This window comes from Phalaenopsis equestris, unplaced genomic scaffold, assembly GCF_001263595.1.
Source record: "Phalaenopsis equestris unplaced genomic scaffold, ASM126359v1 Scaffold000002, whole genome shotgun sequence".
In the NCBI taxonomy this organism is placed as follows: Eukaryota; Viridiplantae; Streptophyta; class Magnoliopsida; order Asparagales; family Orchidaceae; genus Phalaenopsis; species Phalaenopsis equestris.
The window spans coordinates 26,297,594-26,325,531 of NW_018164444.1; the positions used below are offsets into that span (position 1 = coordinate 26,297,594).

The 27,938-nt window shown below is 33.5% G+C and overlaps 1 protein-coding gene across 1 annotated transcript in view; it reads left to right on the forward strand.

The window, feature by feature from the left end:
• LOC110036976 (probable LRR receptor-like serine/threonine-protein kinase At5g48740) overlaps positions 1-26,085 on the forward strand; it is a 43,702-nt gene extending 17,617 nt beyond the window's left edge. The window contains 12 exon segments of the mRNA XM_020741566.1: positions 4,565-4,633; positions 4,712-4,780; positions 4,904-4,972; positions 9,173-9,244; positions 12,291-12,359; positions 12,429-12,450; positions 12,453-12,672; positions 12,741-12,946; positions 17,641-17,767; positions 17,857-17,925; positions 25,527-25,716; positions 25,812-26,085. Coding sequence (XP_020597225.1) covers positions 4,565-4,633; positions 4,712-4,780; positions 4,904-4,972; positions 9,173-9,244; positions 12,291-12,359; positions 12,429-12,450; positions 12,453-12,672; positions 12,741-12,946; positions 17,641-17,767; positions 17,857-17,925; positions 25,527-25,716; positions 25,812-26,085 — 1,456 coding nt within the window.
• The last annotated feature ends 1,853 nt before the right edge of the window (positions 26,086-27,938 follow it).

Genomic DNA, 27,938 nt, shown 5'->3' on the forward strand with positions numbered 1-27,938 from the left:
GCTTTCCACGGTTCAAGCCATAACATCTGTCATTTATATATTAGACCTGCTATTTAAAAGCAAAAGTAAAGCTTATGCCTTTGAACGTTACGGAAGCTTTGAGTTGGAAGGGAGGTGATATTATTATGTTATATTATCAATATAGTTGTAAGAAATAATTAGTTTTTTAAGTTTATTAATAATTTAATTTATTAAACTCTTTTAATTTGATTACATCTTAATAATCAAATATAAAAAAAATTATGACAGCTTGGAGGTTTGATTACGTCTTAATAATCACATATAAAAATTTAATGCGAGCTTGAGGCAAGGCTCAGTTCGATAGAAAAGTTAAACAAGTGGAGTTCACTCAATCAGGCTCAAATTCGAGTTGAACATGAGCTTATTTGAACAAATCTAATTTGAATCAATCTATTTTTCGAACATGAAAAACATATGCACAAGTCATTTCGAACACAAGTTTATTTTGAACAAAAAATTTTTTTGAAACAGTCAAACAGGAATAAGTTCTGAGCTCACTCAAGCTCGGCTAGTTTACACCCCTGATGTCATAGCTAATATGTCAGAACACTTTTAGTTTGTGATAAATTTACCATGCAATATAATTTAAAAGAAAATGTATATAAAATGGAAATTGTTGCATTATAATGCTAAATCATCCATGTGCATGCATACCATTTTATAAATTGAAAAGTAACTCATTAGACATTTATTATTATGTCTTTTATATATGGTTGTTTGTGATAGCCTGGAGAGGAGGAAGGCTTTCCAGCAGCTAGTGGAGTTAAATAGCCCAAAAAGAATTGTCACTCTATCTACTTGTACCACAATATCTCACTATAGACATTTACATCCATCCAACACACGAGCATATATTACACAAATACTATGTAACGACCAAGATATAATCATATAATGACTAGGATTATATAATCAATATTAGTAATGTCTGTTGCATATTGAAAAAGGTCTTTGGTTTGATAGATATGATTTCACCCATACCAATCAAGCAATGAACATGAATAAATCAAAAATCTATGCAATAAGTAATATGATAAAATTAATTGTACATCTTATCAATATGAATATATGAAGTACTATGAACAAATAAATACATTTTATAATAATTATTAAGAAATAAATAAGCCTATAACAAGCGATAAGAAAAACTCCCCTAATAGGTAATGATATTATTTCTCTCTTACCGAATAACGAGTTGCCTACTTGACAGAGCCAATATGCAGTTTGAAGTCGTGATTATTACTTTGATCTTACTCCAACACATGGTGCTTCAAGATATCTATATTTTAAAAAATTTTAGATCTAATAACTATTCATTAAAATGCAAAAAGTTAAGCATAGGAGGCCACAAACGAAGTTAAACAATAATTTTAGTCTTTGGATATTACTTAAATCAATGATTTTTCATAGAATTGATTCACAATTTCACTTTCTAAAAAAATACAATTAAATCATTATATATCTATAGTTAATATTAATAGAAGGCATTGAATAAGAAATAAATAGGACACCTACTAAAGATTTAGAAGAATTCTCTTCTACAATATGGTAGAGTTCAGTTTTATTAATCTAGAATCAATAGCTTTTTTTTCATCATTTTATGAGAACACCCAATCTAAAATTAAGAAGAACTCAAATCTATATATATTTTATCAGAGTTAATCTGATATATCACGAAATTAAATTTAAACATGCAGTCATACAACAAGTTATAAACTCCTAATTAGGCATGGATTACATTCCACCTAATTTCATCCAAGTTTGGTAAACCTGTCTTGGAACACATACATGATATTTTCATTCAAATGGAATCTACAGTTCATTAGTCAAATCAAAAGATAAAATTAAACAAGACTTTCATTCACCCAAATTTTAGGTTTCTCATGATGATTAACTAATCATCCAACCAAAATTTTTATGATCAATTCCCATCTCAACCCATCTTGTAGTTGAAGTAAAGGTATTTCTTCTTCAAAGCTATGGTTACATGCAATTAAGGAGATGAATTAGGTTCGGCCTTGCTAACTCATTCTTTAATCTCAATTAGGTTCCTTTATGGCATGCTATTAAAGTGTCAATTTAAGGAGATTAGGTTAATCTCACGGTCAATTGAGCAATTGAAAGAAATAATACAATATTTGAATCCTTCCTCTAGGTTTTTGTTGTCTTCTGAAGTATTGTTAGCCTTATGAAGTGTGATGGGAGCTATGAGTAGTGCCAACTATATATATATATATATTATAGGTTGGAGACTTGAGCTGGATACTTTTTTTGATATGAATATATATATATATATATTATAGGTTTGGAGACTTGAGCTGGATACTTTTTTTGATATGAAATTTTAGTTTAAATACACTTATAAGAATCCTAAACTTAAGAAAAAAAATAACACCCCATATCTCCTAAATTTAGGAAAGATTCTTAGATGTAGGGAAGAAATAACACCCATATCTCCAAGATTACAAAAATCAAATCAAATAAACTAAAAATATATACTCTTATAACTAGCCGAAAATAAAAGAAAATTCATAAATAGGAAATATCAAGAAATCAATAAAATCCTAATATAACTTCTATCACTCTCCCTCAAGTTAAAGTATAGATGTCAATCATATTCAAATTGGACTTGAAATCATCAAACAACAGGCAAGGAAAATCTTTGTGAGAATATCAGCGAGTTGATTAGTGGATGAGATAAACAGAGCACAAATCTCTCCAAAATTGAGTTTCTTCTTGATAAAGCGACGGTTAATCACCAGATGTTTGGCATAATCATGTTTGGACTGGATTATGAGCAATGCTAATGATGACTTTATTATAACAAAAAGCCGCAAATGAATGGTGACCGATATATGTAACTAGTGGAGTATGATGCACAATTAGAGGGCTTCACATGCACACCCAAAGATAGAGCTAAACTTGGCTTAAGCGTTATTATGGGTATGAGTGAAAACGAACCGAAATTCACTTGTGTTTGACTCATTAAAAAATATCATTGTTCGTGTTTTGCCGTTTATATTTCGAAAAAAAAGTGTGTTCGACTCATTTGCTTAATGAGCTGAACACAAGCTGATTCACGAACATAGAGACATTTTGACAACGTAGTCACGCAGCTGTAGGATGTTAAGGGTTTGTAGAGACATTTTGATAACGTAGTCACGCAGCTGTAGGATGTTAAGGGTTTGGGCAAAATTTAAATCTTATTATTTATATTAAAACAATATTTAAATATAATTTAATATATATTTTATTCTATTTTTTAATTAATAATTTAAATTGAAAATAAAGCTTTGTTGACTTGTAGTTAATTAAAATTTTTAAAAATACTACTCATATATATATATGTAACTTTTTCGAGCCAAAGGAGCCAAACACGAACGAACAAATACTTGTTCGTGTTCGGCTCATTTATATGTCGAGCGCAAAAAAAATTTTCTTATTCGACTCGTTAACTTAGCGTATGATTCAAATACGAGCTTCTTAACGAGCCAAACACGAGCTGTTCACAAACAATGAGCCGTTTTAAAAGCCCTAACTATGGGCAACAACAGACTGATTTTATTTTTCTAAATGACAAGATTCCCTTAAACGAAGGAGTAATAACTCGAGATAAATCACTGACAATAGATGGACTCGGCCCTATCAGAATCCGTATAAACTATAATAGAGTGAGAGGTGTGACGAATGAACAATAAACTTGAGCCCGGTGTGCCTTTTAGGTAGTGGAGGATCCGATGGACAATGGTGAGATGGTGCTTGTAGGGGTCATACATAAATTGACTTATGAAACTAATCTATGACAAATATCCGGGCTCATATTGGCAAGATAAATGAGCTAATATACGAGGCATTGGTAGCACATTTTGTTCACCAAAATTACATTGGGAACTTTAAATAATTTCTCAATGGGTTATATCGGGACAACTATTAGTTTGTGAAGAAGTAGATTAGTCTCGGTTAGTAAATCCATCACATATTTGTTTTGGGAAAAGGCAAATGTCCCGAGAGGACCGAGCTACTTCTTTGCTTAAAAAATACCAGAGGGAACTCATGTCTTTCTTCTCAAATGACTTGGTGAGGATGACCTTGAGAGAATCCAAGGCCGTCAAATCGTTGCCTGTGAGAAAAAAGTGCCAAAATAGTCTCCAACTATTTACATTGGTTGTTTTAGTCGCAAATTTTATATAATCGCCAAATAGTTTCTAGATTTTTTAAACTGGGTTTGAAATAGTTTCTATTGAGGACTATTAGAGCTCAATTTTAATATATTTGGGACTATAACTACCCCATGTAAATAGTCAAGGATTATTTTGGCACTTTACTTTTATCTTGAGCACCATGCCATCAAAATGGACGATGTGGATGGCAATACGGTCACCGGAGTTTACTACTCCATCCTCATTGTCTATTTGAGGCAACAGGGTCACCGGCAAATTGTTACCCGTGAGCACGATGTTGTCTACATAGACACCACATCCATCTACATATATATATATTCAAAACCGTTTTTTACAGTTGGGGCTATTCTTGATGTATTCAGGGAGCTGTCTGATGTGGATTTGAGGGTCATCAGTCCAACATTTGGAGATCTGCTCAACCTTAAGAAACTGTAGTCTCTCTTCCAATATTTCATTGATATGCATTTGGGTGTTTAGACAATTTTGTTGTCTAATTTACGTGTTTCCAGAGATTTACACAATACATCACTAACTGGGGAGATCATGAACTTGGGCAGTTTACAAGAACTCGAAGTATTGTAAGCTTTTCCTCTTAATTCTTTGAGTCAGTCCAACAGCTCTTTTTCCTTATTACTAATTTTTATTTTTCCCTGTTTCTATTTTTAATGCTGATATCCATGTATGATGGAAACAAATTGCAGGAATCTTAGCTTCAATATGTTAACATCCTTTGGATCTGAATTTGGCACCATGATCAACCTTCAGATTTTGTATGTTCCCATTTTCATCTTTTATTTTCTTTTGAAGTGCTTCAGATGAAACTGTAGATTCTGCAGGAGAAAACAGTTTGCTGAACACATTGTTTTTTCCCTTATTATTGTAGTGTTCTCAAAATGAAATTCTTAGATATCAAAAGATATGAAAACCATTCCCTTTACATAGCATTGTTACGCTAACATAGTATTCTATTGTCATATAGTTTAGTTATGTTGAATAAGTAATATGATATGAGCACTTACATGAGAATGTTGAATACCGCTGCTTTTCATCTTCAAAATTTCATTGTTTTTATTCCATTTTTTTTAATGATAAATTGTTATTGATATTTAATTGTTGACACCAAGCATTTTATATCCCATTGAAATAATGAAGGACAAAAATACATGGAAGAGGAAGAAGAAGACCATGTGGTGATAGAGGGAGTAACAATCATGCCATAGTGGTTGAAGAGTTTATCACTCCATCTTTTATACTGGTGCGACAGGGAGTGGGGCAACAAGCGAGGATATTATTTATTGGTGTGGTTAAGAAGAAAATGTGGAGTCGGATAGCTTGGTTTAATGGAGAAGAAATCACGGCAGACTGATGTGACAGTTTAACTTGAAAGAGCAAGGGTAGGGTGTGAGCATATTTTTAAACCAAAATATATAAATTAAATAATGGTATGAGTATAGCAAGGATAATTACAAAAAAATGCCAGAGAAAAAAAGAACAATGTAATAGCATAGTAAGTGGTTACAAAAGAATAAGGGTGAAACATCCTATGGATTATGAAAATTACAATTTACTCATTTGGATCATCTTCTTTTATGTTTGGTAAGTATAGGTGAATGCTGATACATTTTTATTTTATTTTTTGTTTCTTTTAGTTTATAAAAGATATAAAATTTTTTATCTACCAAAAAATCAATATTAAATGCTCCAACTTGATTTAGATAGCTGCTAAGATATTTTATCATTGTTCTGTTTGCAAGTAGGGTGGATTTGAGTATCAAAACTTGTGGATTGTTTTTGATGATAATATCAACATATGATTAAGTGACCAACACCAAGAGACTGGTTGGGTTAGGAGTATTATTCATCATCTCCAAAGAAGAGTTTGAACCTGGATCCAAGTTTTGAGAATATATCCTAGCCGCTGAAGAAGGATCTTCTCATAATTGGGTAGCAAGTTGAATATGAGCTTTTAGTGGAAGGTTATGCGTCTAATATTTTAGAGAGGGCGAGCATTAAAATAGTTTAAGGATTTATGCCAAAAAAATGTCAGGATTAATGTGATTGAATGTTTTTAAATTCCACCTTTTATTAATATCTAGATGACAGGGACCCAATTCTCATACCTTTATCAAGGTAGGATGAAATGCCCAATTCCACTAGAACACTAGCGACAAAAGGCATAGAAAGATGGGCTATCACAACATCCACTTATAAATGGGGGCTATCATAACATCCACTTATAAATGTTTCCAAAAAATAGAAACTAAAGACAATAAGGTAGATCGTTTGAAATAATATGGATAAAGATGTAAGGGGTTCCACACAACAATCAAAATGGGGGAGAGGACCATTTTAGCATCCGCATTGGGAAGCTACTGTTATAGTGTGAGCATCATGAAAGAAGTTTGGTTTAATCTTTTTCTATAATAAATTTTAGATGATATGTCGAGATGTTTAAGCTCAATGGAGTTATCGTACATCAGCTCAAAGAAGTTTGATTGACCAATTTGGCCTCTCGTTGATTCATCAGACTGGCTAGAAAATCGACACCAAAATGCCGCGCGAGAGAATGAGAGAAGAGTTCTTAACTCCTAGATGCTTAGATTTGCGAGAAACCGCACACACATGTGATGGAGATTGATTTTATGCAGAACATATGCAAACACATTTGAAAATTGCTACAAGGGGAGAGTGAGCATAGAAGCGCTCTGATGCGCGTGCTAAGGGCTGCACAGAGCACTATGGGATAGATGCTAGGGTTCATTCATTTCGGTGGAGCTCTACATCAAACTAAGTTGATCATTTTATAGGTTGTGAGCACATATGATATAATGCTTATAGGTTTAGAGTTAAAAAAATTGAGCACTTTATGTTAATCCATATGTATTTATAAATATACCTTTATTCTTTTTTTTGTACAAATTTATTAGCTTATCAAGAGAAAATATGGCTATGTTAGCGTAGAACTCGATTCATTTATGGTTCGAGCTCAACTCGTGAGCTCATGCATGAACCGAACTTAAGCTGAATCGACTTAATTACACCCTTCTCCCTATTTACTTTGTTAATTCCTAAGTTTGCAAATATTATAGGGTGGAAGAAACACCCCCCTTTTTATTTTGAGAAATTAAAAAATATTCAAGAATTTGATTGCTTTATAGGAGCTTTCTATTAGTACATTATCTCTCTCTCTCTCTCTCATAAATAGATAAGGAAAATTAAGACCATCTTATAGATGCAAAACACATCGATAGCGAGCATTTTAGAAGGATTAAATAGGCTAAGCTATGATATTTACAATTACGAATTTGTGTTTTACATGGTTATACTCTTATGCCTCTTCAATTTGCCACCTAACAGATTGGTGCAATCTATGGAAATAATTATGGTTCAATTGTTTAGTTTGATATTATAGTTTTGTTGACACAATGTTTATGACCTAACACTCATCGAATAGTCAATCTTGGCTTAGTTTGTTTTGATTATAATTAAAATCATTCAACGATTTTTTTTTTTACTTAAATTTCCAATAAAAGGGATATATATTCTCTTTTTTGTGACATTGTATAAACTTCCTCAAAATTGCCATACTTTTTGTCCATATTGGCAATGGAATTATTATAAAGGACTGCCTTTCCTAATTTGTTGCAAAATTAACTTAAATAAGGCCAGCACTCGAGCAATTTTTTTAAATCAAATGTATTGGGGGTGATTTGCAACCGGAAGTTGTAAATTTTAGTTTATAAATTATAAAGCCTAACTCATATATGCGCTTAAAATAGAGTTTAGATCAATATTATTTATTCTACTTGATAATCATTTGTTTCAGGCACAGTTATTTATTTAAGTGTAGGAACCAATTTAGTATTTGAAGTGAATGGGCTTATGATAATTATTTGTTTATTAACTTTTGTTCAGAAATTTTTTTAGTACAGTTTAATTTTTATAATGCAATTGCTTTTTTTTGTTAAGTAGGCTGCCATTAAATACAAAACGTTATTTTACATGTACATCTTATATAAATTATCATTTTGATCAAACCTAATGTCATACTTCTATTTTCATTGACGATTATGGCTTCCTTATTATTGTGATTGATTTTTTGGTCAACAGTTTGGTTTTTTGAGTACTCATTAAAATTTTGAATTGACATAGTTTATAGTTATGTAGCATAATATTCACTTTTCATTTATTTCAACTAAGCAAATTTAATAGATCAAAGCACATTTTGATTTATTGAATGGAAATTGATAAATCTAAGACAAAGTTATGTCTTTGGTAAACCAAGTTCTTGAGGCAGATCTATGTAAATCTCTATATGGGTGCAAATATGTTGAGTAAGAACAGGCTGATTTTGAGCCAATTAAATCTAGGCAAGAACATGTACTTGTTAGATTATTCAATTTGAGACCTCTCAAAATTTGTATTTTTAATTTGTAGTTTATTTTTGTATGTATATTTATGCACTTATAATATACTTCATATTTGCATACGTACAGTTATAAAATAAATGAGATTTTATATTTTGATATAGAAAGTAAAAGATAAAATTTCGTCATTCTAGTCAGATTTTGTGGTGGCATTTTGTGTCAGTGGGTTTTGTGTTTTGCTTTTGTGCCATAGATTGGACGATATGGGTGTTTTCCCAACTATTCATGACGTTGGGGATGCATCAATACGGTCCGTTTTGCGAAAGAGTGACTTTTAAGTGCTCTTGGATGAGATTGTTGTATCTTGAAATTATTTTGTGTTGCTTTGCATTGATATCCATTTTCGATGTCGCATTTCATTGTATTGGATTATGACAGACATGGAGGTTAACATTTTCTTTTGTTCTTTCTTTCTTCTATGAAGAGTTTTTTATATAGAATATCAAATTTTCTTTGTGACCTTGCATTAGCGGAACCTTATGCTTTTTGGATTGAACCTTTTGTTCAAGCTAAAATGACCCATTTCTTTCTGACTTTGCATAGGGACTTGGAAAACAACAGTCTAAAAGGGCCAATTCCAGATAGTTTGGGAACTTTGAAGGACCTTCACTTATTGTAAGGAAACCAAGTCAATTTAAAATGTAAAATAGCTGACTTTGGTTTGCCAACAGAAGTTGCTGTATGATTATTGGGCAGAAATTTGGAAAATTTTTTTGCTTACTACTGTTTTACTTGCATGCTACTGTTCATTCCTGTATGGTATCGTTTATATTTGTATGGTATGCTTTATATTTTATAATTTTAAACATGTTTACTTTTTTTTACATAGGATGTTTAGAGGACTACAACCATAGGACCGTTTGATTTGATACTACAACCGGAAACTCTAGAAAACTTAAACTCGTCACGTCGAGGAGCTTGGAGCTAGCGCGGTGGGCAGCACGGCCATCTTCAACAACAGAACACGTCTTCCTCAGCAAAACCTTTCCTTTTCCTAGAAATTAAATTATCGTACATCAGCTCAAAGAAGTTTGATTGACCAATTTGGCCTCTCGTTGATTCATCAGACTGGCTAGAAAATCGACACCAAAATGCCGCGCGAGAGAATGAGAGAAGAGTTCTTAACTCCTAGATGCTTAGATTTGCGAGAAACCGCACACACATGTGATGGAGATTGATTTTATGCAGAACATATGCAAACACATTTGAAAATTGCTACAAGGGGAGAGTGAGCATAGAAGCGCTCTGATGCGCGTGCTAAGGGCTGCACAGAGCACTATGGGATAGATGCTAGGGTTCATTCATTTTGGTGGAGCTCTACATCAAACTAAGTTGATCATTTTATAGGTTGTGAGCACATATGATATAATGCTTATAGGTTTAGAGTTAAAAAAATTGAGCACTTTATGTTAATCCATATGTATTTATAAATATACCTTTATTCTTTTTTTTGTACAAATTTATTAGCTTATCAAGAGAAAATATGGCTATGTTAGCGTAGAACTCGATTCATTTATGGTTCGAGCTCAACTCGTGAGCTCATGCATGAACCGAACTTAAGCTGAATCGACTTAATTACACCCTTCTCCCTATTTACTTTGTTAATTCCTAAGTTTGCAAATATTATAGGGTGGAAGAAACACCCCCCTTTTTATTTTGAGAAATTAAAAAATATTCAAGAATTTGATTGCTTTATAGGAGCTTTCTATTAGTACATTATCTCTCTCTCTCTCTCTCATAAATAGATAAGGAAAATTAAGACCATCTTATAGATGCAAAACACATCGATAGCGAGCATTTTAGAAGGATTAAATAGGCTAAGCTATGATATTTACAATTACGAATTTGTGTTTTACATGGTTATACTCTTATGCCTCTTCAATTTGCCACCTAACAGATTGGTGCAATCTATGGAAATAATTATGGTTCAATTGTTTAGTTTGATATTATAGTTTTGTTGACACAATGTTTATGACCTAACACTCATCGAATAGTCAATCTTGGCTTAGTTTGTTTTGATTATAATTAAAATCATTCAACGATTTTTTTTTACTTAAATTTCCAATAAAAGGGATATATATTCTCTTTTTTGTGACATTGTATAAACTTCCTCAAAATTGCCATACTTTTTGTCCATATTGGCAATGGAATTATTATAAAGGATTGCCTTTCCTAATTTGTTGCAAAATTAACTTAAATAAGGCCAGCACTCGAGCAATTTTTTTAAATCAAATGTATTGGGGGTGATTTGCAACCGGAAGTTGTAAATTTTAGTTTATAAATTATAAAGCCTAACTCATATATGCGCTTAAAATAGAGTTTAGATCAATATTATTTATTCTACTTGATAATCATTTGTTTCAGGCACAGTTATTTATTTAAGTGTAGGAACCAATTTAGTATTTGAAGTGAATGGGCTTATGATAATTATTTGTTTATTAACTTTTGTTCAGAAATTTTTTTAGTACAGTTTAATTTTTATAATGCAATTGCTTTTTTTTGTTAAGTAGGCTGCCATTAAATACAAAACGTTATTTTACATGTACATCTTATAAAAATTATCATTTTGATCAAACCTAATGTCATACTTCTATTTTCATTGACGATTATGGCTTCCTTATTATTGTGATTGATTTTTTGGTCAACAGTTTGGTTTTTTGAGTACTCATTAAAATTTTGAATTGACATAGTTTATAGTTATGTAGCATAATATTCACTTTTCATTTATTTCAACTAAGCAAATTTAATAGATCAAAGCACATTTTGATTTATTGAATGGAAATTGATAAATCTAAGACAAAGTTATGTCTTTGGTAAACCAAGTTCTTGAGGCAGATCTATGTAAATCTCTATATGGGTGCAAATATGTTGAGTAAGAACAGGCTGATTTTGAGCCAATTAAATCTAGGCAAGAACATGTACTTGTTAGATTATTCAATTTGAGACCTCTCAAAATTTGTATTTTTAATTTGTAGTTTATTTTTGTATGTATATTTATGCACTTATAATATACTTCATATTTGCATACGTACAGTTATAAAATAAATGAGATTTTATATTTTGATATAGAAAGTAAAAGATAAAATTTCGTCACTCTAGTCAGATTTTGTGGTGGCATTTTGTGTCAGTGGGTTTTGTGTTTTGCTTTTGTGCCATAGATTGGACGATATGGGTGTTTTCCCAACTATTCATGACGTTGGGGATGCATCAATACGGTCCGTTTTGCGAAAGAGTGACTTTTAAGTGCTCTTGGATGAGATTGTTGTATCTTGAAATTATTTTGTGTTGCTTTGCATTGATATCCATTTTCGATGTCGCATTTCATTGTATTGGATTATGACAGACATGGAGGTTAACATTTTCTTTTGTTCTTTCTTTCTTCTATGAAGAGTTTTTTATATAGAATATCAAATTTTCTTTGTGACCTTGCATTAGCGGAACCTTATGCTTTTTGGATTGAACCTTTTGTTCAAGCTAAAATGACCCATTTCTTTCTGACTTTGCATAGGGACTTGGAAAACAACAGTCTAAAAGGGCCAATTCCAGATAGTTTGGGAACTTTGAAGGACCTTCACTTATTGTAAGGAAACCAAGTCAATTTAAAATGTAAAATAGCTGACTTTGGTTTGCCAACAGAAGTTGCTGTATGATTATTGGGCAGAAATTTGGAAAATAATAAGCTTCAAGGTGTTTTACCACAGTCTCTGAATAAGAAAAATCTGGAGATCAGGTAATTTAACTATTCAGTGGTTTGATTCTAATAATAAAGATTAATGTATCTACATTTTTTTTTCTTCAGAACTTCTGGAAATTTGTGCCTATAGCGTTCTCTGCTTCATCATGCGATAGACCTAAAAACCATACTTCACTTGAAACTCCACAATTTACAGTCATAAACATGAAAAAGCGTTCTGTCCATACCCACAAAACTATCATAATCAGTGTTGTTGGATGTTTCTGTTGCGTCCTTTTCCTTGTCACAATCGTTTTATTCATTTCCTGGAAGAAGCGGTGGAGGAAGAATGAATTGATATCAAAACCAGGTAAGTATATATAACCTTTAGAATCTAGTGAGAATAAAATCTGATTAATAGCTCTCCATTGATTAAAGGGACAACGAGAGAGATAAAAAAATGGTGTACAGCCCACATTTTCACTTACAAAGAAATTAAGGCCGCAACAAACAATTTTAAGGATGTCATAGGAACTGGGGGATTTGGATCCGTGTACCGTGGAAAATTTTCAGATGGAAAACAAGTGGCTGTTAAAGTACGTCTTGATAAAACACAACTTGGAGCAGATTCATTCATCAATGAGGTATGTTTTCCACCAGCAGTAGTCTTGGATTTTTATCAACGTTTTTTATTTTTATTTTGAAACTAGTGAAGTTATGATGATGAGTCATTTCACATCATTTTGATTTTCATTTGCACTAACGAAGGGGGCATATTGGATTTGAGGGCTGTTTTGTAGTTTTTCTATGCCAATTTCATTCTTCATTCGTTTTGAATTCTATGTTACATCCGATGTTTAAGTTCCTAATATAAGGAACACCTCTCTTATTGTGGATTTCACAAGTGTAATTCTTATTTTGCATATCCTAGGCTATGCTTAGATGCTCAGAATTTGAGTGATATGAAATCGAACAAAGAGTTGAAAACTTGACTAATGATTGCAAATTAATAATCTAATCTGTGAAGCTACTCATAAAGTTTGTTCTGACAATGATCCCAAATCTCCTAAAAATTCTTGTTAGTGACATATATCCTTTAACGTTTCAAGTTCAATTACCTTTGACTACATAGTAGTGATCAATAAGTGACAATGAATGCTCATTATTTACTTTGTTCTAGCTCTCCATCTTTTATTTGAGCACAAAATGGAAAGAAGAGAGGAATTTCACTTTCACCCAAAAGGCATGTCTGCCAATTATCTTTCTTTGGCTGTTAAAAATCTCAAGGCCTCGTGATCAGTGTAAAGAGTAAATTCTTTTGTCAACAAATAATGACTTTAATGACTGAGGGTTCTTACTGTGGCATAAAATTCCTTAGCATTGGTAGAATATTTTCTCCTAATTTCATTCAACCTCTCATTGAAAAAGACAATATGGTGTTCTCCTTAACTCAACATAGCTCCAAATTCTACATCAGAGACATCACACTTCACCTCAAATTTCTAGTTAAAATATGGAAGGGCTAGAATATGGGCCTAAGTAAATTATTTCTTCAAAATTTTAAAGCTAGTGTGCCTTTCATTCGACCAAGTAAATCAATCCGACTTGAGGAGCTTTGTCAAGGGTGTTGCAATGGAGTTGGAATTTTTGAACAATCTCCCATGAAAAAAGTTTTTCCTTGAAATAGATGTACTTAAGAATGACTATGGTCTTATCCAAACCGTAATAGCCTTGATCTTTTTTTGAGTTAATCTTAATGCCGATAGTGGAGCTCTTCAACACAGCGAGGAGAAGGTGTCGAGCGGGGGTTTTTGGCGTAGCGAGGAGTCGAGCGCTTCGGTTCGCCGAGAGGAAGAGCGAAGCCGGGTAGAGCAGTTTGGTCGCGGTGCAAAGAGGTAGGAGCAGGGGACGACGCGATTGAGGGTTTCGGTTCACTGAGAGGAGAGCAGGTGAGGCTCTCGGTTGTGCGCGAGAAGGAAGGAGTCGAATGGGCTCTCGATTGTGCGGGAGAAGGAAATAGGCGAGCGAGAGAAGGAGATCAGATCGCAGAGGGGGAGCAGGATCGAGCGGAGGAGCGGGTGAGGCGAGCGGGAGAGCCGAATTTCTTTATGCGTGAATGAGCGGGAGTCGAGCTAGGGAGGAGCGGGGGCCGGATAATACTAGTTCGAAAGACCTTGCCAATTGTATAGCTGAACTTTCAAAATATCCGTTACAGGTGATACAACGAGGAAATGAATAGTTTTCATGCGCAGAGGGGTTTTATTTGGCAAATGTTATTCTTCAATTAAATTTAATTAATGTGAAATTAAATGGTTGATTTGAAATTCAAATTTTGAAATTTGAAATAACCGAGCTCGTGTTCAACCCGTGTCCAGCCCGAATTGGACCCGAGTCGAACTCGAGTTGAACCTGATTTGAGCTCGGGCCCGCGCCCCGCTAATTAAAAAGAACGTGTATTTATTTTCGTGTTAATTGCTCACATGCGAAACCATAGTAATATATGTCATTTCTAACTAAAGTTGACGTTCCAGGCACATCTGTGTGGTCTGTCTCGTCATCCGGGGGGTTCGTCTGGAAGAGTTCACTAACGGGCAAGTCAATTCTTGTCAAAACCGCGCGTGGTGCGATGCGTGCGCAAAATGTACCGTTATTGAGAATTCGAGTCGCAGAAGGTTTTCCTAGGGCCTAGGAAGTCAATTCTTGTCAAAATCGTGCGTGGTGCGATGCGTGCGCAAAATATAGCGTTACTGAGAATTCGAGTCGCAGAAGGTTTTCCTAGGGCCTGCTCCTATTAATGTAGGAACTCAACTCGAGTCTTATATGTCAACTCTAACCAACTCAGCAAAATGTCGAGAATTCGGGACTGCCCATGCGAGACTCGAAGGAGTGACGATGTGGCTCAAATTTTCTAAATGGTGTGGGTCCGGTACTAGTCCTCTAGGAGGGTCAAACAAGGGAAGCCTAAAGATAGACCATAGGCTCTAAGGAGAGAAGTGAAGACGTTACCCGAAAATGAGGTCAACATACTCCCAAATCCATCAACTAAATGCTTCAAGTGTCAAAGTTTTAACCACATGGTGTTTGATTGCTCAAATAAGAGAACAATCGTTTTCATTGTGCAGGGAACAATTGAAAACTGAATAATGATATAGAAGAGAATGAAGACGTCAAAGTGAACTCTCAAAGTGATTCATGCTAAACTCAAGTGAGAGATCAAGACATAATTAATATTGATTATTTTAAAAGATAGTGAGGTGGAGGAGCCGATATATAAAAAGGGACAACCCATGTTGAAGGAGTTACCAAATTTAATCTTTAACCGACTAAGCGTTTATCTCTCGAGTGGTTGCCATTCGAGAGTGGTCCAGCTTACCATAGATTTCATTCCAAGGTCGATTCTTTCAAACAAATTTGTTTATCGAATGCGCCCAACCGAGTACGAGGTGTTGGAGAAGCATGTTATAAATTTAATGGCTTGAGACGTGGTTTATGAAAGCACCAATCTATGTGCAATTCCAGCTCTAATTGTGTCAAAAAAGGATGAATATTTATTCTATCAGGACATTTTTAGGAATGATGTGTGCTTTTTAGAGTGGAATGATCGTGATCATAAATTTTGTAGTGGATTTGTCTCGGGCACAATAAAAGACAATTACTTTATTATGATGTTGGTAGATCTATTTTAAAAACCTCCAGAGAAGAAGGCAAAGCCTCATAGTCAAGTAGAATGATGCGGGAGCGTCCTGCACGAGATCCACTATCTTGTTTTCACAAGACGCCGCGTTCTTGCGAGTTCCACTGATTTCGCGATCTTGATAGCAGCCTTTCTGCAATTTTGGTATTTCGTAAGGAGGATTGATTATGCATGATTGCTCTTGTCGCGGAAACGTTAAGACCATGACCACATTATAGGCGAACCGAGCAATTATCGTTCCATTATCAAATTTCACGTGGATTTGTCTTTTCTAGTTTATTTCCTATTTCTTTTCTTCTAATTATGGGCTTTTCTAGCAATTATCATTCTTTTATCGTTTTCTTTTTTGAATTGATGTATTTGTATCTTGATCCGGAAAAGGTGTTGAATCTCCTTGTCGCCGAATATTGTCGATTCCGAGTTCTCTTTGCAGTTTTCAGCCAAGACAGCTGCCGAACTACACCTATTCCCTTCCGAATGCCGTCAAATTTGCACATTATCCTTCCCTTGCCTTTCCAAAATCACCTCTCCGCACACCCCGCTTCACAAACACCTTATAGGAGCTGTAGAACAGTATTACCGTAGTCCATTGTCACTGGTCTACAACATTCTTGGCTCAATAATTATATTGAAAAAAAATAGTCTCTTGATTAATAACAACAACAATAAGATTTCTTGCTTGGTCTAGAAATTTTTTCAGTCAACAGTAATGGATTAAAAATAATTTGCAGTCAACCACATGACCTTTGACTATTTATCCTGTTATTTATCCGATTAAAAATAAAATTGAGGTGTTAATTATTCCTTGTTAGTAATAAGTTATTCTAAATATTCATGTATTTATAATTGAAAAGAGCTGCTTTGATTGGGATTAAATTACTAGGTACTAATTTTTTTTATTGGGGTATTAAATTTGCAAGAATAATTAAGTTATGAATTAATTAAATAATTATTTAAGAATTAATTTTCAAAACAGTTAATTATTATTTGAAGGGAAATGCTCTTTTTCTTTAATTCCTCCAGTGATGTTTTCCTCACCTACATTGGTTTTAATTATAATAAGTTTTGCGTGCATCCGAAGAGCTTGATCAACCTGTGCATATTAAGTAATTTACTAAATTGGGACTAGCCCCTTTCCTTTCAGGCTCTGGAAGAGTGCCAAGCTATTAAGTAAGAATCAATAAATGATGGGTCAATTAAGAATTAATTAATTGATAAAATAATTAGCATACTTAATCATGTCTTAATTGATATTTATATTGGCAAACAAACCTGATTTATAAGGTCAATAAACCATTACTTGTTACTTAAGATAAATATTTCTATTTAGGCATGTATTAATAAATATAAAATTAATTATTTTATTAGTTTTATACTGAAATAATTATGATAATAATTAAATTTTGTAATAAGTCAGTTAACAGTATCAGTATCACAGTAATTTTTACCAAGAAATTATAGCAACATTTACAATACTCTGGATAACAATCTTGGTGGTAATTTTGCCATTTTTTTTTCTCATTCAATAACATATTGCAATATAAAGTAAAAAAAAGCTCAACCTAACCGAGAAAAACTTTGCTAAACAGAACCATAGTTTGTATGTACATTTATCTTAACAATTTTTTTGTTCTGTTTATTCAGGTTCATCTTTTATCGCAAATTCGGCATCAAAATCTTGTCTCCTTGGAAGGATTTTGTCACGAATCCAAGCAGCAGATTCTAGTGTATGAGTACCTTCCAAGTGGATCCTTGGCTGATAATCTGTATGGTATGCTTTGATATCATGTATTTTTTGTGTTATAGAGAAAGGACTTTAATATTTATCTGTGGTATTTATTTATATGTATTAATTTTCAGGTTCAAACAGTAAAAATGTAACACTCAATTGGGCTCGTAGATTGAAGATCGCTATGGATGCAGCCAAAGGTACTATATTTCCTTAAATTCTTGCTAGTTCACATTGATTATGCGATAAGTTTAATTGCTCTTATGACTGTTAAAAGTGAGTCGATGAACTTCAGATCTATGCTATAAAATTATTTCAGGTATTGATTAAATGGTTTAAATCATTCTAACAGCCAGTTTGGTAAAACTACAATGCGAGTTAATGAAGCCATACTCAAAATTAGATTAAAGTTGCAAAATTTTGAGCTTTTGTATCATAGGTACTTACTAATTAACTATCAACAAAGTTCGTCACATCTACTTCTGTTAAAGAAAGCCTGTTTCATATGGAAAGCTTTTTACTTCCAGCTAGATAATGTGAATGAGGATTAACCGTTATTTTATGCTTTATCTGAGGCTAAAATTTTGCAGAGGCCAATATATATAAAAAAAGTGTAAAAGTCCCATTTTGATATATTTTAGTGGCTTTTTAGGTATCATTTTTAATATTGGAAGAAATTTATATTAGAAAAATATGCTTTAATATCCTTATGGTTGGGTATTATTATTTTTTATTTACTCCACACATGGATCCTCATTGCGTGGTCTGATTTGACTCCAAAGATTGTATTATTCATCCATGGTCTCTTGAAATCTTCAATTTGAGTGCCTCCTCAAAGCACTCTGGTTTATCACTATTGGTTAGTTTAAAAAAGGAGAATACATTTGTATGGATTGTTTCACTCTACTAGATCTTCTAACTTCTATAGCAGGTGATTGAGGAACTTTCAGTGCTCCTTCTGATTGGGCACTACTTCTTTCTCCATCTTTCTGATCACCAGTTTTCTATCTCCAGATATCTGAATTTTTCAAATGTAGCTGACGGAATGTCTTGAATTCTGATCCTGTACTTGTAAATTTTTATTTCATTAAATGTGACGTCCTTGCTTCTAATGAATTTTTAATTTTGATAATCCCAGAACTTGTATTCAAATTCATCTGAGTTATATCCAATGAAGGTGTACTAGATAGATTTTGAGTCAAGCTTGATCCTTAACCCTCCATCAACATGGATATATGAAGAACACCCAAATACTCTTAAATGAGATAAATGTACCTTTTTGTCACTCTAGATTTCTTCAAGTAAGCCTTGAAAAATTCTGATGGACTGCGGTTTATCAGATAAACAGTTTTGTTTACTGCTTCTTCCCAAAATTGTTTTGGCAAGCCTACATGTCGTCTCATGCGCCTAGCACGTTCCGTAATTTCACTGTTCATGAGCTCAATCGCACCATTCTATTGTGATGTGCTTGGGACAATGAACTCATGCTTGATCCCCTCTGTAGCACAAAAATTCCTGAATTTCTGATCATGGTACTCACCTCTATTATCTGATCTAAGAAACTTTAGCTTCCAGTCTGCCCCATTTTCTACCATAGCCTTCAATTTCTTAAAGACTTTAAACACATCATATTTATGTTTTAAGAAATAATTTCATACCTTGCTCGTGGAATCATTAATGAACGTGGCAAAATAACAATTACTTCCAATCGATTGAACTGGAGTAGTAACCCATACATCAGTATGCAATAACTTCAGTTTCTTTGATTTCATCACTGACCCGCTCTTGGAGAAAAAAAACCTTCTTCTGCTTCCCATAAATACAGTCTTCACAGAAATCTGAAGCTTATTCTTTGAAAGTAGGGACTTCTTACATTTTTCACTCATATGACTAAGCCTATGGTGTCATGCAGCCACCCTGGTTCCTGCCACATCAATGAAATCAGTCATTTCATTGATCAGATAAAGGGTATCTTCAATGTTGCTTCGAGCCATCACTAATTCCCCCTGGTCACGAGTCCTGACTTTGCCAGCTGGCTCACAGAGATGATATTTCTCTCAAACTTGAAATATATCAATTTCAGTAAACTTTCAGACAGTTTCATTCAACAATTTGATATTAACATCACCCTTTCTAACTATAATGATGGCCTTATTATCTCTCAAAAAAATCTTCCCCAAACCACTATGAGTGTAGTTTTTAAATACCTCTTTATTGGGGCAAGCATGAAAAGAGACACCTGAATCCACTATTCAGGATTCAATAATGACCATAGGATCCAATACTGACTAGGGGTAACATCAAGGACTCACTTTGGATTTCTCCATTAGAGATATTAGTAGAGAAACTACTTTCCTATCCTCCACCATCAGTCTTCCTTGGAGCTTTGCACTCTTTCTTGATATGACCCTTCTTACCACAATTCCGACACTCCTTTACTTGACTTAGGTTTTTCTTTTTTTTGGACTTATATCTATCTCTGCTAGTACTCCTTCCCAAATTTCTTCCTTTGTTATCAACATTCAATGTAAAACCTGAAGATTCACCATTTGCTGCTTTTCTGCGAACTTCTTCATTCAACATCAGACCTACGATATCATTGAAGTTCAACTTCGAATTCCCTGAAGAATTACTCACTGCCGTTACCAGGCCATTGCTGCTTTTTTGCAATGATGATAGTATCACTTGTGCTCTGACCTCATCATCAAACTTGATCCCTGCAGAACACAACTGGCTCGTCACAGTGTTAAAATTATTGAAATGCTCTGCAACTGAACTGCTTTCCACCATCTTCATATTAAATAATTTCTTCATCAGAAAAACCCTATTGGAAGCAGAAAATTTTTAATACATCTTGGCCAGTGCTGCCATGAGATCATATTAAATAATTTCTTCGTGGAAGCAGAAAGTTTTTAATACATCTTGGCCAGTGCTGCCATGAGATCCACTTTAGTTTTTTCATTTACAATGTTGAGCGCAACAGATGATAAAAGTGCCAATCTAATCAAACATAGTGTCATTCAATTCTACACTTCCCATTCCTTCGTAGGCATAGACTCAGACTTCCTTGTGATTCCTTGAGTGACAAGTACAATTTTTTTTTATACAACAAATCCTCCATCTGCGTCTTCTAGAAAGTGAAGTTCGTCTTATTGAACAACCGCTCCACTTTGAACCTTGCTTCTTCAGTCATTGCTCCCACTCGAATCAAACATCGTTCTAATACTAGTTTGTTAGAGAAAACTTATGACTCAAAAGAGTCTCTTTTTAATTTCGCCGTGGAATTAGATCACAAAATTTGAGAAAACCAGAACAAAAATTGAAACAGAACTATAATCAAAGCAACTAGAAAAATACAGAAGAATTTAGGTCAAAAAACCCAAGAATGGAAAAAAAATTGCAGAGCCATACCACCAAAAATTTTCATTATTAAATTTAGATGGTTTTACAAAGAACTCACACATGTTTTCTCTTCACACACAAAGAAAACGTACAAAGCTCGTTCTATAATCTTCCTTCTCTGATCTGATGCAAAAAATTATCCTGAATAACCGGAATCCACCTCTTTGACACTCCTCACATTCATCGGGATGCTCGTTGAAGAATACCGAAGGGAGATAACAACAAGCTCTCTGATCCGCGCTAAAATATTTGCTTAAAAATCAATTTTTCATGTAGTAACCGCATCGGGCCCTTAGGCGCCCAAACTTGGCCCCTAAGCGCCAAGCGCTTTGTATCGGCGCCTCATATTGGGCGCCTAGGTGCTAGGCGCCGGTCTCTCGGGAATAAGAGCAGTGCTTGTTCTATAACAGATGCATATGCGCCCAAAGCCGACACCTAGGCGCCGACTTTTCTGTTCAAGCAGCATCCAAGTGGGCACTTAAGCACTCACAACCTGGTGCGTATGCGCCAGGTGCCTTGTGCTTAGGCTCCACAGCCCCACATTCATGCCCACATTCATGTTTTTATCGACATGCTAACACACTTGTTGTTGCTAGCATGCCCACCATCGCATGCATTTGCCACCCGCCTTGATGCCTCATACTATACTTGTTGCCATACACATGTCGTCGCTTACCTTAATTGATTGCTCGCTGTGATAACCATTATTTTTGCAATGTGCGGATGCAACATGCTGTTTTTGCTTTGCTCTTTTCTTGTTGCTTATCATGCTTTGAACTCACGCCAGAATGATCTCTAATTAATGATCTAATATCATATCTCTAATTTTGTTCTTATCTCCTATCATATCATGGTCTTTATGACCTCTACTGCATGACGCGACACCCTTTTCCATTATTGGTAGCTCTATCAAATTCAATGGTGTGAATTATCTGTTGTGGTTAATGGCCTTTTGTTTCTTTGTTGGTCTCATGACAAATGTTATCATCTAGGTTTCTCCTGTGGCTCATGATGATATTATAATCTAAATGACAAGACTAATTATATCATTCTTATTTGGTTACTGAGTTATCTTAAAATTTTTAATGCCTACATAGTTATGTTTCATGAGACTGCCAAGGTGTATGACTAAATGACAACCCTAAACCCTCTTGTGATTGATGGATCACCCTTTATCATCTTTGTTATCATCTCTGAGAAAAACATCATGATCACCATGAATACTCTCTCTCTCTCTCTCTCTCTCTCTCTCTTTATCATCTTTGAGAAAAACATCATGATCACCTTGAATACTCTCTCTCTCTGACATTTTATGTTTCCTATTTTCTTTTATGTTAATTATTTATTCATGGTTTATTAAATGTCATAATTATTTTGTAAACTTCTATCTCTTCAGTTTTTCTTTTTAGTATCTAAGCTTGAAGAAGACGATATATGGAGATGTTAAAGCCTGTGGGGGCCTAATATTTGAAGACAATTGCTACTTTCTCTCTCTCCTCTCCTAAAACTCCTTTTTACTGGCACTATAATTTGACCCCACTTAGTGGGATAAAGGCTTGTTGTTCTTGTTGTATAATCTTGGCCACACTTCTTCCAATCAAGTTTTGGGCATTGGTTCTTCATTTTTTCTATACTTTGATTTTGCATGTGAGCTAACTAAACACCGTCATGTTTTCTTCCATATTTACTACCAATCATTATTTTCGGCTTTTTGAGTTAATTAACTTAACATTAGGTTCCTAGATCGATCGTTACTCACCCGTGCTTTTGATGTTTTATCACCTTTATTGATATTTTTTTTGGTTACATAAATTTTTCCTAAATGACACTATGAGATCCTTTATAAATTTAATTTTTTATAAATCAAGAAATTAAAGGTTAACTTTCTTCCACAGGTAGAACGTTTATGTATTATAATTTATAGTCTTAATTTTGCATCTTTTGTTTTGTTAATGATATTATTCATTAAACATTTGTCCTTACATGTCTCAATACAATGATGTTTTCAGGGCATTAATTTCATATAAATATTCATTAGTTTTGAGGGGATTTTATTTTGAGTGTCTGCTATCTCATCAATTGTATCACTTCGCCTTTAGACCACATATCACCCATGTGCACTCTTTATCTTGGTCATGTTATATTTCCTCTTACACTATTGATCTTTGGTTGTACTTGTTTTGCTCATGGGTTTCACTCATATAACACTTTCCAGTGTTATTGGGCGTACTTCCTTAATTACTCTAATACTCAAAAAGGTTATTGATGCTATGATTCCCTTTCATGATGGTTATGTGCTTTTACCGATGTAACACTTCATGTGACTCTGTCTTTCTATTCTTTCTTCACCTCTATTCCCTCCTTATTATTAGTTCATTTTCCACCAGAAAATCATCTTGTTAATTCTACACCCCTACATGTGTAATCTCATCCATGACAATGTTCCTTTATGACACCACCTCTAATTACATAGTTGGATTCAAATGACCACCCACCAACAGAGGAGCCATCTAACTTACATTTACTTATTATTCTCTAGAGAGATAAAATGTCACAATCTGGCCCGAGGGCTTGAAATTACCAATGTGATAATAGATGGTCGGACTCTGAAATTTAAATTTAAATTTGTTTTATTCCACTAATAATAATCATCAAAATAATCAAAAGAGTTCCGAAAATAATTGAAATTAATCTATCAAAATAAAATAATTATAAATGAAATTACCTTTCTCTTTGTTGATCATGTTTTTTAAAGTTCTCTTTTTTCAAACATTTATAAGTCAAATATTTTACTTGAAAATATTAATTTAAAATATGGTAATTAACGTTTCTTCCAAAATTTGATTAAAATAATGACGAGCTTATTATGAATTCTGGTCTTTGTGACATTTTTAAATTCTAAGTTGAATAATTTAAAGCTTAAAGTTTAAATTTTGATTTAAAATTTTATTTTGTTTTAATATTTAAGATTAATTTTTGTGATTTTTTTATAATGATAAATGGAATAAATATATTGCTGGTTTGTCATATTTATGAAATATGTTTAATCATATGTGTTTTTATTTCTTCTATTTTGAGGCTTACACCTTGATTTGCTTCAAGGCTCGCGTCTCATCTTGCTAAGGAAATATACCTTTGTTTTGATTTTGCTTTTTTAAAAATTACGTTTTGTTTGTCTTCTTTAAATAGCTTCTCTTCTGTCATTCATTTTCTATAAACCTAATTTATTTTAAAAAAAAATATTAGTTTAAAATCTCATGAGTTATCTACAACTTTGTGAATTTTGTCTCATATAATTTGTCGGCTATAATTGCCTGGAAAGCATTTATATTAATAAATTTTAATGATATTATTTTATTTATGCTTAAATAATCTTTATTTTTAATTATATATTTTATCATGATTGTAAATGTTGACATTTTACTTTAATAAAATTATTATTCTTACAACTTTTATTAGAAATACACAATTAAACATTAAATAGATAGATAGATCAATAGATAGATGTGAATTGGAAAATCTGAGAGGATATTTCAACAACTCAATCAGAAACCATTCACAACTCAATAGTTGTACTTTGTTTGGATGTGAAAACATCATACTTGATCCAATTGTACCCTTATTGCATGCTGCATTTAAATAAGTTTTGGTTTACTTCGAACATTAGAGATCTTTCCCTGCCCTTCTCTCCTGAATGACCTTAATAATGGGTCCTTCCGTTCACAATCCCATGTCTCACATGTGTTTTTTCTAACCTTCAATATGGAGAATGGAGCGCTGAAGTATTGCTCTTTGCATGCAATTTTTCAATCTTCCATTCTGGCATGTTGGTTCCTTTTGGCTTCCTATTAGCGAGGCATGGCTGGGCTCATTTTGTTTTCTTACACAGGTTTTTCAGTTTTTATCTTTCGTTCATGTTTCTCTATTTATATGGCTTTTTATGGAAGTTATGTTATAGATTAGGGGCTGTTTGCCAACGGATGAGATTTAAGTTATTAGGATTTAGTAAATCCCATAAATCCGGATTTACTAAATCTTTGAAGGGGTTAAATCCAAAAAACTGTCTGGCAATAGATTTACTAAATTTTGTAAATCTTGTAAAACTGTTTGACAAGTTTTGCCGAGATTTAAAACTATTACAGCAGTTGGAGTGAAAAAAAAATGCGAACTTAAATTCGCCGATTCATAGTATTTAGTAAATCCTGGATTACGGCGGAAATTGGTGAAATCCGGTTTTAACAAAGCTTGGGCTTTATTTTGTCTAAAATGACCGTCTCACAAGATTTAGCTTACATCCCGTTTAAATCCGGGGATAAATCCGTTGTCAGACAGCCCCTTAGTGTTTTCTAAGCCAAATTTTTAAGTGTTTTTCTTCTTCCAAATCCAATTTATTTTAAAGGATTGGAGTATTTGCACAATGGAAGCAATCCAAGGATCATTCATCGTGATATAAAGTGCAGCAACATTCTTTTGGATCTAGATATGAATGCAAAAGTTGCCGACTTTGGTCTGTCAAGGCAAATTTCTCAAACTGACATCACTCATATAACTACTGCCGTTAAGGGAACAGAGGGGTACCTTGACCCTGAGTAAGAATCCAACTTTATGTTGCTTTGGTATAGTAATCTTATCTTTAGTTCATAAACTTCTGTTAAGCTTTTATTTCTCCTACTTTTTAATGCAGGTATTTTGCTACTCAACAGTTGACTGAGAAAAGTGATGTCTACAGCTTTGGAGTTGTATTGTTGGAATTGATTTGTGGACGTGAACCCTTAAGTCACGCTGGCGCTCCTAATGCTTACAATTTGGTACTATGGGTATTCCCTAGTCCGAGCTTTTCCTCTCACAAGATACATAAGTTAATATCCATATTTAGATATATCATGCAATATCAGAAATGCTTTAGAGCTTTTTTTTATCGAGCTTCACAAAATTTCTCAACATCCCTTCAGCCATAAATTTCTTTTATTATGCCATCACTTTTCTATTCTACAGAGTCGGATAGGTGGATAACTACTTGGGCACAATTCTAGGGGCGTGAACAAGCCCAACTTAAGGGAGCACAATTTTTGTTCGTGCTTGACCCGTTCATTTTTTTTTTCAAAAATAGGCTTGTGTTTGAGATGACTCATGAATAGCTTGTTCGTGTTTTGTTATATTCAAAATCCTTCGTTCATTTGTTTCAACTCGTATTCGGCTTGAAGATAGCTCAAATGATTTAAAAAATAATAAAATTTAACATTTTTTAAATACATAATAAAAAATATAATAATAATACTATTTATTTAATTGTTTAATTCATTTGAGCTCAAACTAGTCTACGCGATAGCAAAAATTATTTGTGTCCGGTTGTTTGTTTTTTGAACGAATTAAACATGAGCTATTTAATGAGCCAAATATGAGCTGTTCGAGAACAATGATCTTACTTAACAGCCCTGCACAATGCTGGTTCTTGTCTTCGTCGTTGGCAGCGCCAAAAATTGGCTTCACTGTGGGCCATTTCATCGGCCTTCTTATTTGAAGCAGCACTTATCATGGTAGAAGAGATCAAAAACAGTTCAGCACTGTTGCTGATGCTTGCAGTAGGTGGCTCTGTTGGATATTATGCCAGCTGTTCAAGGCTACTCACTGCTCAGCATTTGTTTAACACACACACAGCTTCAAGTTGGTTCAGTTTCTGCTTGAAGATAACTGCATGAAGCTACTATTTTTGTTCTTTTACTGTTTTCATCATAAATTTATTTTATTATAATCAATGTTATTTTAATCATCATTTTTATCGTAATTATCTGGATCTTGTTCGAGCAATCCTTATTTCTTTTCTGCTAAAAAGTGACTTAAAAGGGTAACACAGAACCAGATTTATTATCTAGTTTAGTTAATCAATATGTAGCATTCCCATGGTTCTTCTCTTCTAGTTAATTACATCATCGCCTGCATAAAACTATTAGAAAGTCCAATGTCCTCTAAATGTGGTGTCATGCTTGGGCCATGAGGTTCGCATTTAGTGTCTTGAATTTAGGGTTTATTAGATACGTGATTAAGTGAATAATTTGTTTTTAGTATTTAGACTGAATATGTTGTGGTTTCCTTTTGTTGGATAATAAACAACGGCATTGTAAAGTTGATATGATGTTGTGACCTCTTACGAGAATGGGTGAACCACGACAACATAATTTTAACTGCATGACAAAAATGACCATCTAAAGATTAATTACATGAATTAAATCACATACAAAATGAAAATCAAGGGTTTGAAGACAACGGTCTCAATAATTTTCATTCATTTGTTCATTATTTCTACTACAACATTAGAGTTCCTTATATAGATTTAGGGCTCCATACAACTGCCTAAAATATTTTGTTTGTAAGAAAGGATATCATGAGCCCTTATTACATTATATAAATAAATTTAACATTTTCAAAACATGCTTGAAGTTGATATGGAGGGGTGTTAGAAGTTATATTAGAAAATAATTTATTTCTATTAGAATTTATGAGGATAAAATTTATTTTCTTGGATTAGGGTTATTTCCTTGTCCATTTTATATTTTATGTTGTTTACTTTATATCCAAGTAATTAATATGAATTGACTAATTAGAGATATATATGTTATATCTTTTCTTTTCAGTTATTTCTTTTTTATTATCTTTCGTATTATATGATTCATGTAAGAGATATTTATACCACTGTTTTACTTCAATAGTATAATTCCGCTGAATTTTGAAAATCAACATGATATCTGAGCTTGAGATTTTACCCTAATCGTCGGACCTCCTTCATTCTCTTTCTTTGCATGCGAGCAAGACA